This window comes from Priapulus caudatus, unplaced genomic scaffold, assembly GCF_000485595.1.
Source record: "Priapulus caudatus unplaced genomic scaffold, Priapulus_caudatus-5.0.1 Scaffold10, whole genome shotgun sequence".
Taxonomy (NCBI): Eukaryota; Metazoa; Priapulida; class Priapulimorpha; order Priapulimorphida; family Priapulidae; genus Priapulus; species Priapulus caudatus.
In genome coordinates, this window is record NW_014577071.1 from 921417 (window position 1) to 936526 (window position 15110).

General features: G+C 41.7%; 2 protein-coding genes across 2 annotated transcripts; both read left to right on the top strand.

Annotated features, from left to right (window-relative positions):
• The first annotated feature begins 1725 nt into the window (after window positions 1-1725).
• On the top strand, window positions 1726-6990 carry LOC106806936 (cytochrome P450 2F3-like). The gene is made up of 4 exons (XM_014809122.1): window positions 1726-2137; window positions 2279-2941; window positions 6362-6390; window positions 6677-6990. Exons 1-4 carry the CDS (start codon window positions 1726-1728, stop codon window positions 6872-6874), a joined length of 1302 nt encoding a protein of 433 aa, XP_014664608.1. The 3' UTR covers window positions 6875-6990.
• Window positions 6991-10129: 3139 nt separating this feature from the next.
• On the top strand, window positions 10130-12924 carry LOC106806944 (vitamin D 25-hydroxylase-like). Its single transcript, XM_014809133.1, has 3 exons — window positions 10130-10134; window positions 10290-10954; window positions 12920-12924. Exons 1-3 carry the CDS (start codon window positions 10130-10132, stop codon window positions 12922-12924), a joined length of 675 nt encoding a protein of 224 aa, XP_014664619.1.
• Window positions 12925-15110: the final 2186 nt, after the last annotated feature.

The following is a 15110-nucleotide window of genomic DNA, read 5'->3' on the forward strand; positions in this document are numbered from 1 at the left end:
CCACAGGCATCCCTAACTCTAGCACGCTAAGACTTTCAAATCTTCGAATGCGTTTGTTGCGTCTCTGTTTGGCATTCAAAGTTATAGGCTGCCGTCTAGCTCAATGGTTGAGTATACCTTCGCCACTGTATGATGCATAACAATTAGCGCTTGCGCACATCTCTCTCGCAAAATTATATCGCGAAAACATCAGCTTGAAGAAGTCTATAGTTGCAGCATCGTGGCAATGAGAACTCCTTCGAATGAGCGACAGTCACCGTGTGGTTTCACATGGCAGATAATACACACGCTGACTATCACACGCGAGCGCTCAATCACGTTGAATTTCGCACGAGGCGTTCAACTGCGTCATAGCACATACCGACGTATCTGTGAAGAGCTGTAAACAAGCAATTCGAACAGTTATCGATAACAACAATCCAATCAAGCGCTGGCCACTTGCAACACTATCAATTCAATAATCATTAGAGTCCTTGAGCAGTAATCAAAACAAAATTTCCTTACCTCGCGAGACGTACCGCACACACACACACACGCACACACACACAGACGACACACACACACACACACACACAGCACACACACAACACCCCACACAACACTCACAAAATCATAAAAGTGTCAGAATTGAATGCGTAAATGTTTTCACATTGCTCCTTCACCTACTAGTATAAGAGAAGTTCGAGATTCTGTTAGACCATGCGGGAGCGGTTATTAAATGTAATTAATTTCAAGTGTTCACGAATAATTTCATACAATCAAGTGTTAGTAATCTCATTAGAACACCCTCGTTGAGCTAAAGAGTATTACTCGTTTTAGAGAGACTTAAAAACAGACTAAAGATCATCACGTAGATGTTAAAATGACACAAACACTGCACTTACACGCGGTAACGGCGCATCCTCAGCACACAAGTACAACACACGTGGCCCAAAGCAGTCACAACTATCCTCTACCTTAACCCTCAACCCTTAACGCGACTAACCCTAACCTAAATCCCTAAACAATAACTCTAAACCGACTACCGGCTATCTTAATACAACCCGTTCGCACTCACGAACGACACTACAGCACGCACACCCACATCGCACACACAAACAAACACACGCTCACACACACACACACACACACCACACACACACACACACACACACACCTCGCGCGCGCGCGCGCGCGCCCATACACGTACACACGCACACACAGGCACACACAAACAAACACACACCACACACACACACACACACACACACACACACACACAGACAACACAACACACACACACACACACACACACACACACACACCACACAAACACCGACTACACGCCCACATAGAGAGAGCTAGAGAGGGCGACAAAACGATTATAGGCCAATATCTATTTGGATAAATAATTTGGTCCAGTGAACTGCGCCGCGACTGACCACAGTAACACCAGAGTACACGGTTCCGGCGATATATATTAGGAAACCTTCTCTTGGCTCGCTATATGATAGCGATATGGATGCTACTCGCTTTGCTAGCGGGGTTACTTAACACGAACACTCTTGCTTTGTAGCAAGTCTTTTAGTGATTATTGTAATTCGCTATCTGGTGGTGAGACCACGAAACTTGCCACCTGGGCCATGTGGCATACCGATATTTGGCTACGTCCTATGCTTATATAGGACCGGTTATCCATGGGATATCATCTTCAAAAGGAGAGAGAAATATGGCGACATTTGGAGCATGTATCTCGGATCACGGCTGGTTGTTGTGCTGCATAACTGGAAGTTGGCGAAAGAAGCGCTGATAGACCAAGCAGATCATACGTCCTTCAAAGCTAGTCAGCACAGCTTGAAAGTCCAGTGCGATGGCGGCGGTGGTTTAGTCCATTCGAATGGCCGACAATGGAAAGAACATCGGAGATTTTTGCTGAAATCACTGAGGGGATTTGGTGTTGGAACAAAGTCTATCGAAGAGAGAATTATGGAAGAAGTAGATTACCTAACAACGCAGATGGCGGCGCAACAAGGCAAGCCCTTCGTCATTTCCAACTACTTGCACTTGGTGTCTGCAAATGTTATGCTTCACGTAGTTTTCGGAAAACGATTTGACCTTGATAACAAGGACTTTCATGTACTTGTACCAGCAATACTTGGCATATTTCATGACCAAGACGAATTTGTGAACCCTTTGATTTATTTACCATGGTTAAGGAATTTGCCGATTATCCGCACTAGATATAACAAATACTTTAGCGATCTCTGCACTGTTATAAACTGGTGTAAGCAGTAAATAGCTGAACATCGTTCCACCTATGATGCAAACTGCATTCGGGATGTCGTCGATGACTATATCAGAGAACAAAAGGAACAGTTCAAGTTGCTAGGTGAAGACAGTACATTTACTGAGGGCCAGTTCGCAAAAACCATGTTTGATCTTCTCATCGCTGGCATCGAGACCTTCAGCACCACCTTTGACTGGTTCGCACTCTGCACGGCTATGTATACCGATGTTCAGAGCAAAGTGCGTACAGAGATTGATGAGGTAATCGGGACAAGGCTGCCAACTTACGAAGATCGTCTGAAGATGCCCTACACAGAGGCTACCTGTATGGAGCTGCAGAGGATTGGGAATATTGGCATGTCCTTACTTCTCCGCACGGTCACCAAAGGTATTGAACTTGGAGGACACAACATTCCGGCAGGCGCGTCTCTGTTAGTCAATGCGTACACTATGCAGATTGATGAAGACTATTGGAAGAACCCCGATGAGCTTAATCCGGACAGATTTCTTGATGGTAGCGGTAAAGTCATCGTGAAACCGGACTCGTTCATGCCATTTTCGTTGGGTCGCAGAAACTGCATCGGCGAATCACTAGGTAGAACGTCCATCTTACAAAAATTCGAACTTACGTTTCCGAAAGGAGCCCCGCTACCAACCACGGAGCACATATCTCGCGGTATTACTATGGCTCCGACCCCTTATGAGATATGCGCAATACAGAGATAGTTTTATAACCAATCCATATATTGAAATATGTGTTAGAATTACGACTATTGAGTTGTTCAACATTATATGTTGAATTTGCAGATTAGCAAGAAACTGATTTGTTATAATATTGATCAAGGGCGGAATCAAGTATTTCTCGAATTAAAACAGTTATATGTGTTAGAATTATGACTATTGAGTTGTTCAATAATATATGCTGAATTTGCAGATGAGAACAGACCACTATTAAATCCTCCATAAGATCCTATACTTAGGAATTGAATTACAGGAGCTTAAAAATTGTATTTCGACCGTTTTCGACCGAGTGGCAATATTAAAGCTAGGTAGCCATGTACTTCAGCTGTGCACCATGAGAGTTATGCATATGTTGTCCAGCGTTTTAAAAAAAATGTCGCGAATTTACTAACCGACACCACATTTGTCCCTGAAAAACTGTCGCGCAGTCGAATACGGGCCATACATTAAAAGAATTTGTTTTAAATTACCAGTAACCATCCACCCATCTCCATGTGCATGTCATTGCCACACACGATAGCCAGCCTAAATAATACAACCACAAAACATCGCGTCAGCTTTAATGCACGAGCTGCGGGCCTTCCGATTGGTCGGCCGATGACGCGTCACATTCTCTAACCTAACAGCGTAATGAACCGGTAGTGATTTAATAGTGGTCACGTGTCAGATTAACAAAAAGCTGATGGGTTATAACATTGATCGAAGAAAACCACGCTATACTGAGTGCGGATAACTGGGTTCAACGAACAATAGTCCGCGGTTTTACATATAGTACACACGTAAACTATATGTCAAAATGTATGACGCTGTATAAGCTTAATGCATCGTCCGTCAAGTATCCTGCAAAGAGCGTAGTAGCAATAATGGACACATCGCACCCGCGACGCACGCACGCCACGCACGTACGCCGTTCTTACGCGCACGCACGCACGCACTTCCACGCGACACTCACGCGCAGACAGCCTAGCTGGTAGTCATGCGTTAATAGAAGAAATTGACCTATTTTAAAACATTGTACTGTCTTATCCGGTTTAACCCCATAGGTCCACTGCAATAACAACCTGGCCAGTGCAGCTGGCTGTGGTGGCGGATGCGTGAGAGCTGGGGTGGGGTGGGAGTACGACAGCAGAGTGATGCATCATTGTGTAACGACGACCCAGTGTGAAATTGACTCCTTATAATCCGTTTTCACGTCGTATATGTCGGCCCTTAACAGAAGCGGTCTTTACCAATATTAACCTTATTTCCCTATGTGAAACGCTCGTCCATAATATTGTATCCAAATCGATGACAAAGTCATCGCGACGCAACTGCATAATGACAGCATATGTCAATGTTCATAAATATTTGCAAGCCTGTTGGTAAAGCTGCAGTGCCTGAAAAGTTTAGGCGGCATTAATACTTGCAAGCCTAGTGTTAAAGACTGCAGGCTAAGTATCACGGCATGCAACAAAGATTGCAATTCCATTTGCAATTATCGTTACTACGCTACTTATTGCTCAGTGAATTATTAATTTTTGATTCACATTAATATAAACAACATTGTACATTTAAAATTATAATTCACTGCACCACGATAGTGTCGTATGAAACAGATCGACTGTTATGAAAGTATCACTTGTGCTCTCCTTTCAGGCTGCGCCTCATGAACGGGGTGGACTTTCTCTTTAATCCGCACAGCTATAGCAATATTACGAAGCAGTATCCCGCATAATCCCGTGCAGGACACGGCGCGTCTAGAACATTTCGCCTCCTCTAGATGAAGGATCTTTAGATGCGATTACCTGCCACACCGGAAAACTAAATCACACACACACAACACGCACAACACACCACACACCCACCCACACCGTGCCCCATTACACTGACACACGCACACACACCGACACACACACAACAAACACACGCACACACAACACACACACACACACACCACACACACACACACACACAAACACACTCTCGCGCGGCGCGCCCGCGCCCCATACACGTTACACACGCACGACACGGCACACACAAACAAACACACACACACACACACACACACACAACTACACACAGACACACAACCACACACACACACACACCACACACACACCCACCACACCGACTCACGCCTACATAGAGAAGCATAGTCGAGGGCGACAAACACATATATAGGCAATATCTATTATGGATAAACATAATTGTCCAGTGTAACTGCGCGCGACTGCCACCACAGTAACACCAGGAGTTACACCGTCCGGCATATATATTAGGAAAACCTTCTCTTGGCTCGCTATATGTAAGCGTATTTATAGATTACTCGCTTTGCTACTGCGGTTACTTTAACACGAACACTGCTGCTTTGCTAGCAAGTCTCTTTATCATTATTTGTAATTCGCCTATTCTAGCGTGGGAGACACGAAACTTGCACCGGGCATAGTGCATACTCGCATATTTCAGTAACCTCCTAGTCCTCTCTCACCGGGTATCCATGGTATTCATCTGCAAAATGGCATCCGAGAAATATCGGCGACATTTGGAGCATTGTATCTCGGATCACGGCTGGTTGTTGCTTTGCTGGCATAACGGAAGTTGGCGAAAGAGAGCGCTGATTAGACCAAGCAGATCATGTACAGTCTTTCAATCTATCAGCATGGCCTTAAGTTGCCAAACTGATAAGGAGGCCGGGGGTTTAGTTCACGCTATACGGCGACAATGGAACGAACATCGGGATTCTTGCTAAATTCCATGAACGGGTATTTCGGTGTGACAAAAGTCTATCGTAGCAGAGGAAATTATGAGAAAGAGAAGATTATCTAACGACGCAGTATGGGACGCAGAACAACGCAAGCCCTTCGTATTTTTCCCAACTACTGACATTGATGTCTACGCATGTTATTTCTTGCACATACCGTTTTCGCCGAAACGATTGAATTAATAATACGGAATTTATTACTTGTCATGCTGCATTACGTCGTATGGTCCATGACTAGAAGAGTTTTGTAAAACCTTTGATTTAATTTGCATGTTAAGGCATTTCCATTTCATATAACGACGAAATATACCAAAATCTTAACATCTATGACCACTGTTTTGAATTGGTGTGTAGCAAGAAATATCTGACTCGATCTCACCTAGTGTGATACAAACTGATCCGGGATGTCGTCGATGACTTATATCAGAGAACAAAAGAAACAGTTCCAGGTGCTAGTGAAGGAAAAGTACAATTTACTGAGGGCCCGAGTTTACAAAAAACCCTTGTTGTGCCATCTTCTACCGCCTATCCTCGCTGGCATCGAGCGGACCTTCAGCACACCTGTGTGCAACTGGTTTCGCACTCTACATGCGCTATTGTATCCCGATGTTTCAGATGCAAGTGCAGTGGCAAGCATGATGAAGGTAATCGGACAAGCTGGCCAACTTACGAGCAATCCGCTCTGAAGAGCCCTACAGAGGCCTTACTGTCATGGAGCTGCAGAGATCTCCCGAAATCATTTGATGATCCTGTTCATCCGTACGGTCACCAACGATGTTGAACTTAATGGTTACAATATTCCAGAAGGAACTTCATTATTAGTAAAACGTGTACACTATGCAGATGGATGAGGAATATTGGAAAAATCCCGATGAAGTTAAACAGAAAGATTTATTGATGATGAGGAAAGGTTACTAAACCGCACTCATATATGCCATTTTCAATTGGGTCGCAGAAACTGCATCGGTGAGTCTCTGGCAGAATGGAACTGTCCTGTTTCTTACGTCAATCATTCAAAAATTTGAATTGAAACTTCCAGAGGGTGCCAAAATACCAAGCACTGATCATATATCCAAAGGAATAACAATGGTTCCGAAAATGTACAAACTTTGCGCAATACAGCGATAGATTCATAAAAATCCATTTGTCTGAATGTATGCGTGTGTGAGGGTGGGGGAGCTATAGTGTTTGGGTTATTAGTGTGCGCACAAATATTTTGTCTAATATATATATATATATATATATTTTTTATGTATATAGCAATTTATTAGTTGTATTATATAGTATATATATATATAATCAATTTAAATAAATAAAATCATTACAAACCAAGTTTTCTTCTTTCCTATTAAACTTCTTTTAATCACTAGCTATGGTTCTTGACTTATTTGTCTGGGTATTTCTGTCAACAGAACATTCACAATTAAAATAGTCACTGATATCAGAGCAACCCTTATTATTATCAATTATTGTTCCGCCAGAAAAACGCACAACGCCAGGGGGCGGTATTGTATATCCGGTAACAGATTTAAGTGCTAGTTATTGGTGTTGTACAACAATAGGGAACGTCCGTAGGCAGCAGCCCTGAATTTGCAACGAACAGAAATTCATTAAAAATACTCAGCGAGCTTCATCGCATACACAAAATACGCTTTATTTATGCTAAATAACCACGGATTCAAGGTCTAAACTCCGTTCGAAAATTTTACCAGCTAAATGATGCGCATTTCCAGAAAGTAGTTGGATGCTATTTCAAACACGAAAACGGGGGAGCGGACACAATAACTACACCAACTGACAGGATGGCACAATTACACGGGGAGTCTAATCTCATTTCTCATGGTTTCTAGACGTCCACGTAGCACCAACCTTGCGTGCATAATGCAAATTAAGTGCACTCTAGTGTCGAATTTTACCGCAAAAATTCAAAAGAAGGCATTTTCCAGAGACGAAATAGTGCAACACTAGTAAACAATTAGCGAAGGCTACTATTGTTATGCCACCTTTTAATTTTGTTTCCTGCATGTCGTACGATGGCAGGTAATACGGTGGGAAATCAGCCAATGATCGCTGGGACAGTCAAGAATAAAATCGGTTTTTAGTATATCAGTGTATTTGAATTATTTATTTCTAAAAAAAAAACTCTTTGAAATTGTTAAATTCAGAAACTAGAATCCTTGCTGAATTTCACAGTGTGTGTGCTCACTCAACTGCTGAGCTCAACCAGCGTAGCACATATAAAGATGCGATATAAGAATCGTGTGCGTGCGTGTATGCGTGTGCGTGCGTGTGCCCGTGTCTGTGTGTGAGCGCCTCTGACGTGCGCGCGTGGCGTGCGTGTGTGACATGCACGCGTGATATATATAAAGGGATTCTAGGTTAAATTGACTACGTTACGAATTTTCTATGGTAACATTTGTAAAATGTTTGTTGCCATTTTTTTACATTAAAAGTAAGAACTAACGGGACTAAACGTATCGTCAAATTTTTACCTGATAACTCTCAACTAGTTAAAAATCCAAAAAAACCTGGACGATTTGATATTAGTGTTCCTAACATTAATTGCTTGCTATGGGCTATGTATGCGTCACGAGTGTATGTTCACATTGAACAATATAGTAAAATAAGAAGTATAATGCATTTTAGCAAGTAGTCGGATCCCGTCTCCAACACGAAAACGGCGGACCGGTTACCATGACCACGCAACGACACAATTACACAACAAGACCAATCATACTGTTCATGCTTTCAGACGTCTATAGGGCATCTACCTTGCGTGAATAATGCAAAACTAGCACACTCTAGTAACGAATATTTTCGCGAGAAAGATCAGAAAATGCATTTTTCAGAGACGAAATAGTCCAACATTGGGGAACAATTGGCGGAAGACTAGTGATGTCTGCTTCCTATAAGTGCCTCACATATACATTTTTCTAGGAAAGTAACGCGAACTCTCGGAGGCAATTCATGTAAACGTACCCTAAACAAAATGCTAAGCTCGACCAGCGTAACAGAATATATAGATGCATAATCATTATTTTGCGTACGTGTGTGCGTTTGCGTGCGTGTGTCCGTGTCTGTGCGCGAATGCGCGAGAACGTGCGTGACGTGCGTGAGTGCGTGCGAGCGGTTGCGTGCGTGCGTGCGTGCGTGTGTGTGCATCATTACTCTTACTCTTCTTTGCAGGATACTTGACGGACGATGCATTAAGAGTCATATATTTTGACATATAGTTTACGTGTAGACTAATGTAAAACCGCGGACTATTGTTCGTTTGAACCCAGTTATCCGCACTCAGTATAGCGTGGTTTTCTTCGATCTATATTATAACCAATCAGTTTTTTGTTAATCTGCAAATTCAGAATATATTATTGAACATCTCAATAGTCGTAATTCTAACACATATAACTGTTTTAATTCGAGAAACACTTGATTCCGTTCTCGATCAATATTATAACAAATCAGTTTCTTGCTAGTCTGCAAATTCAGCATATATTATTGAACAACTCAATAGTCGTAATTCTAACACATATAACTGTTTTAATTCGAGAAACACTTGATTCCGCCCTCGATCAATATTATAACCAGATGATTCACACGTGAATTAAAGGTGAGATGTGTAAATGTATAAAATGATATCTGATGTATAATGTATTTATATTAAAACATATTAGAAAAAATAATGTCAATATTAGAGATATCATCACTACATAACTGTGTGCTAAGACCCGACTAACATTTAAAAGTTTTATATAGAGACAGTTTGAAATATACATGTGTAATAGACTGACAATATATGGCTTCGCTGATGGTTTGTGGCGGCCATTTTGAATTCTTGGCTTTCAATGGTCGTATGTTGTGGGTGTAATTAGTTTAGGAATGTGCATGACTGTTTAATGAGCAAAACAATATCAAATGTTTGAAGATTGACCGAATATTACAGAAGTTATTGCATGTTTAGCATGCCTACCCCCTTAATTTATACGCACTCCAATGGGAATATATACGATCTGCATTTTTTGTGATAAAAGAAAATTGCCCAAGGGTGCCAATGTGACACTCGGTGGATTCTGGTTCAGGATAGTTTAAAGATCAGGAAACCACAAAAAACCCTGTATATATACCTGATTGCAACGCTCAGTCATTTGGCAACAGGACTATATGCCATTATCGGAGCAATTTCGTCAATATAAAAGGGATTCTAGGTAAAATGACATGCTAGTTACACCTTGTAGTGAGTTGCCGAGCATATATTAGACCGATTCTTCGGCGTTCATTATAAATATTGCCCAGACTGGTTTTCCCAGATACCTGATGGACTATATAGCCATGAAACTCATGTAAACATACCAATGTTGACACATGTTGGCTTACTTGTACACTATGTCGTAAAGATTTTCTGCTAAGCTGAACAAACAGACGTCAATTGGTTGCTGTAATAAGGGTGGGAGTCTAACTACTCACTTCGATTTACTTCTTTTTAGCTTGCCATTATTGTACATCTTGCATGGTCTATAATATGAATCCAGTGAATTGCGCGCAGACGGGTCGCACAGCTAGGCTCGCGTTATAAATCAGGCAACCTTCTCTTGCCTCGCTGTACGATAGCGATATGGATCTCTTCGCTTTGCTATGATGCCACCTATGATGCAAACTGCATTCGGGATGTCGTCGATGATTATATCAGAGAACAAAAGGAACAGTTTAAGTTGCTTGGAGAAGAAAGTACATTTACTGAGAGCCAGTTCGCAAAAACCCTGTCTGATCTTATTATTGCTGGCATCGAGACCTTCAGCACCACCTTTGACTGGTTCGCATTCTACATGGCTATGTGTCCCGATGTTCAGAGCAAGGTGCGTACAGAGATTGATGAGGTAATCGGGACAAGGCTGCCAACTTACGAAGATCGTCTGAAGATGCCCTACACAGAGGCTACCTGTATAGGGCTGCAGAGGATTGGGAATATTGGGCATGGCCTTGTTCTTCGCACGGTCACCAAAGATATTGAACTTGAAGGATACAACATTCCGGCAGGGTCGGCTCTGATAGTCAATGTGTACACTATGCAGATTGACGAAGGATATTGGAAGAACCCCGATGAGCTTAATCCGGACAGATTTCTTGATGGTAGCGGTAACGTCATCGTGAAACCAGGCTCGTTCATGGCATTTTTGTTGGGTCGCAGAAACTGCATCGGCGAATCACTAGGTAGAATGGAACTATTCTTGTCTACGCTCCATCTACACAACGTTTTGCGATTATACGCGACTGTGTACTAAAATGGAAAGCGTTAATTTACTTTGCCGGGCTGCATTAAATACCCACTCGTCAGGACGTGAGGCAAGATAGGGGGGGGATATATATATATATATATATATATAATATATATATATATATATATAGTATCTGGGATCGCTATACAGTTCAGTTGGTTGGATTTCATATCAGCCAGCGGAATGAAATATCATTGTATAATACTCCCTCTAATATGCCATTATCGGCGCAAACTCGTGCTAAATAATAAATTAAAATAAATAACATGCTAATGACACTTGTGGTAAGTTGGAGAGCATATATCAATGCATACATTCAGAGCCAAAACAAGGTCGTGACCTCATTGGGTGTTGCTAGAACGGTCGTCGAAGGAGGGTGCCGTTACGTGGCAGCACTAGTCACTTCGTACGCTTCAAAGTCCAAATCTTCCACAGTCATACTTCCGTGCTAGACATGGCCATATTTTCCTAACTCTAACCCAAACCCTAATCCTAACTCTAACCCTAACCCTGACCCTAATCCTAATCCTAACACAAGTGCAGCCACATCACGTGACCCTCCTTCGACGCCCGTGCTCTAGCAAATCCCGACCTCATTGGTGCAGGTGGAAAGCGACCACCCGCCTAAAGTTTTGAAGAAAAATAATAAACACGGTTAGGTGTACTAAACGTAATTAGTATCATCGCCCGAGTGATTATAGGAAATCCTGCGCGCTGATTGGTCGAGACCTAGGTGAATATTTTTCAATAATCACCTCTAGGGTTTACATTGTAGTGGTGCCAAAAATGGCGGCTAGATTTGTAAATGTTACGGCAAATTTTGTCGTGGCAAATTTTCTTTTTTTTTCAAAGAAAATTTATTTTAAATTAATTAATTATTAATTATTTATTAATTAATAAAAAAAATTTCACTTCGCCTTCGCGAATAATTGCTAAATAAACCTTACACATTAAGTTATTTCACGTATCTCCTCTGAAACCGCCGTAAAGAATGTGCCCATTTTTCCTATTTTCCTATTATCGGGGGGGGGGTCCAATGTGGCGAAGACAATGCGCCATGTCACTAGGCTTTATTTTGCATGACAACGTTACTAAAGCAACATTTCAACGACAACAACATTTCAGCGCGTTCCCCTTTGGCAGGTCGCCATTGCGATCGGTAAGTGCTGCCATATCTACGAACAATTATTAACTAGAAAAAGAGCATGCGTGGCGCTATTTTGGTGCAAATCTGACAGCAGCAGACAACACAGGCGAATCGGCACACAGGCAACATAAATCTTAAATAACTACTCATAATATCGTTATTAGTGTAATTAATAGTGATAACAGTATTAGTATAGCATTCAAGAAGCCATTCAATGTGATAATGTGAGCTTTTCATTGCGTGGAGTGAGTAGATACGGGTTTTCATGTTCAAGTGCGTGAGAATGGGTTTGTACGCCGTATCATAATCATGTGTATGCATTAACCCGACCAGGCTGTGTGACTAACGTCAATATACATTATTGACGTATATTCTTTACGTATACATTCGTGACGGGGTATTCTAACCCTAGCAATACCGTTTCTTGAAGTGTTAGCATATGCATGTACCGTTGTACGTGTGAACTGTATGTAGATGTAGGCGCCTACGAGGCTACGTAAGTGACAGTAGATTGAGATGTGTGACTGTAAACTGAGTGTTACGTATGTGACTATAGACTGAGATGTAACAGTAGACTGAGATGCACGTGTGTGACAGTAGATTAAGATGTATGACTGTAAACTGATACACGTACGTGACTGTAGCCTAAGATGCACGTACGTAACTATAGACTGATATGCACGTATCATGTGACTGTACATTTGAGATGTTGCGTATGTGACTGTAGATTGAGATGTGCGTTATGTGCTGTAGGTTGAGATGCGCATATGTGACTGTAGTGAGATGGCGTATGTGACTGTAGATTGAGATGTGCGTATGTAACTGTAGATTGAGATGTGGTTGTAGCAGTATTCATATTATTTCATGCACTGCACCGACGCGCCATCTGTTATAAGCGCTGTACGTGAGTGAAAGAATCCAACATGGCAGCGCGCCCCTGTCAACATTGTAACTTCGTTCGTGCTTAATAAATCATCTTAACTACAACCAAGACTTGTCGAATACCATTACACGTATGTGACTGTAGATTAAGATGTGCGTATGTGGACTGTAGGTTGAATGTGCGTAGTGACTGTAGATTGAGATGTGCGTATGTGACTCAGACTGCATGTAGACCCAGACCGAGATAGCTCCTGACTTGTTGGTTCTTATAATTAGTTCCTGACTAGGCCTAGGCCTACTTCTTTCTTCGGTGTCCGACATTAGGTTCTGCACGCGCACCAAAACTGTGTAGGCCTACGGGTTTACTTTAGCTTTGACTTTGCATTGAAAAATATAGTGTCTTGTGTCATCTTATAATATTAGGTTTATATATAATATCTTATATTTTTTTTAGGTTATTTATAAACTTTTATTTATTATTATTAGGTTTATTTATTAGGTTTATTTATAATATCTTATAATATTAGTCAATATATAACATTATAGTGGATGATGTGTTTTACCAATGTATCCGTTCCTCAGAACTGTATAGCTCTGTGATACTCACATCTCTCAATGAGACAACTTTGACACTAAATAAAAAAAGTCATAAAGAAACTACCAGGTTTCTCCAAAACCTACACCAGTGCACACAAAGCCATCTCGCATAATGAAAACGAGACCAACAACTACCTCCATGGAATTCCTTCACTCTATTACCCCTACCGGCATGCCTCCATACCGCCTTATTTTAAAACCAAGAGCAATAATCATGCTATTACGCAACCTAGATATAACTAAAGGACTCTGCAACTGCACCAGACTCTACATTAGGAACCTCCACGACTATATTCTAGATGCCGAAAATCTTCAATGGAAGCCAGTCTCACAAAGATCCTCATCCCGTATGTGTTTACTTGCCCATCCGACGCAAACCTTCCCTTCACACATACAGCGGATTCAATTTCCAATCAGACTTGCCTACTCTATGGATATAAACAAGTCCCAGAGCCAGACTTTCGACAAACTCGGACTCTACCCTCCAGCCCTTGTGTTCTCCCACGGCCAGCTATATGTTGCTTTTCATGTGCCAGAGGCTACTCCAACACTACAATCAAGTGGACAAACACTTCATCACAACGGTCTTGTTCTACAAAACAGGACCCTCAGGCAAAATGTTCATTACAAGGAAATCTTTTACAGGACTATGGTAGCACTACCCCATAACCGACCCAACTTTTTAATATCAAATCTACTACTACTACTGTAACCCTGTTTAAATTTTGCTGTTTTTTATGGAATAAACTGAAGGAATGTCTTCATTTTAGCTGGCTGTTTAAATTTTGCTGTTTTTATGGAGAAAACTGAAAGAATGTCTTCATGTCCGCAAATTTAAAAAGGGTAACATTTAAATTTTTAGGAAATTTTACCAGAACCGCAAACAAAACAGCGGCAAATATTTGCCGGCTTACAATATGCCACAGTCGACTTTGGCCAAACATGCGGAGCACGGTTATTTGCTAGTATTAAGTATTCTACATGTGGTTTACCAATAGAAACCGATGACATACCTTGGCTTACTTGTACGCGATATCCACCATAGGCACGCTGAAAGATTAGCACCCGATTGGTTCCTTTTGATAAACGTGAATTTCGTGAAGCGTAATTTTTAACAGACTTTGGACGCATCAGGGTATATAAGAATCCAGTGAACTGAGCGCGAACACTACCGCCGTATATATTACGGAACGCTTGGCTCGCTATATGATAGCGATATGGATCTCCTCGCTTTGCTAGGCGGGTTACTTAACAGGAACACTCTTGCTTTGCTAGCAAGTCTTCTAGTGATTATTGTAATTCGCTATCTGGTGTTGAGACCACGAAACTGGCACCCGGGCCATGTGGCATACCGATATTTGGCTACCTCCTATCCTTATTTAGGACCGGTTATCCATGGGATATCATTTTCAAGAAAGAGAGAAAATATGGCGACATTTGGAGTATGTATCTTGGATCACAACTG